The sequence below is a fragment of the Eimeria tenella genome, genomic scaffold (assembly GCF_000499545.2).
Source record: "Eimeria tenella Houghton genomic scaffold, Eth_scaff2222, whole genome shotgun sequence".
NCBI lineage: Eukaryota > Apicomplexa > Conoidasida > Eucoccidiorida > Eimeriidae > Eimeria > Eimeria tenella.
Window position 1 is genome coordinate 2,554 of NW_013542079.1, and position 229 is coordinate 2,782.

Consider the following 229-nt stretch of genomic DNA (forward strand, 5'->3'; position numbering starts at 1 on the left):
GGTGTACGTACAGCAGGTGGGCGCGCAGGCTGCATTGCTGCTGGCTCTTAACCTGAAGCAGCAGATTGAAGCAGCAACAGCAGCAGCAGCAGAGCCGCAGGAGCTGCAGCAGCAGGTGCAGCAGCTGCTGCTGCAGTCCCTCGCGCTGCAGCGGGAGTGCATCAGCAGCAAAGGCAGCAGGAAGCAGCTGCCGCAGCAGCTGCAGCAGCTCGAGCAGCAGCCGCCCACC

The 229-nt window shown here is 64.6% G+C and overlaps 1 protein-coding gene across 1 annotated transcript in view; it reads left to right on the top strand.

The window, feature by feature from the left end:
- ETH_00037285 (uncharacterized protein) overlaps positions 1 to 229 on the top strand; it is a gene marked incomplete at both ends in the record, with an annotated part of 2,026 nt that overhangs the window by 1,680 nt on the left and 117 nt on the right. The window contains 2 exons of the mRNA XM_013374714.1: positions 1 to 3; positions 59 to 227. Of these exons, the coding sequence (XP_013230168.1) occupies positions 1 to 3; positions 59 to 227 (172 nt within the window). The remainder of the gene's footprint in view (positions 4 to 58; positions 228 to 229) is intronic.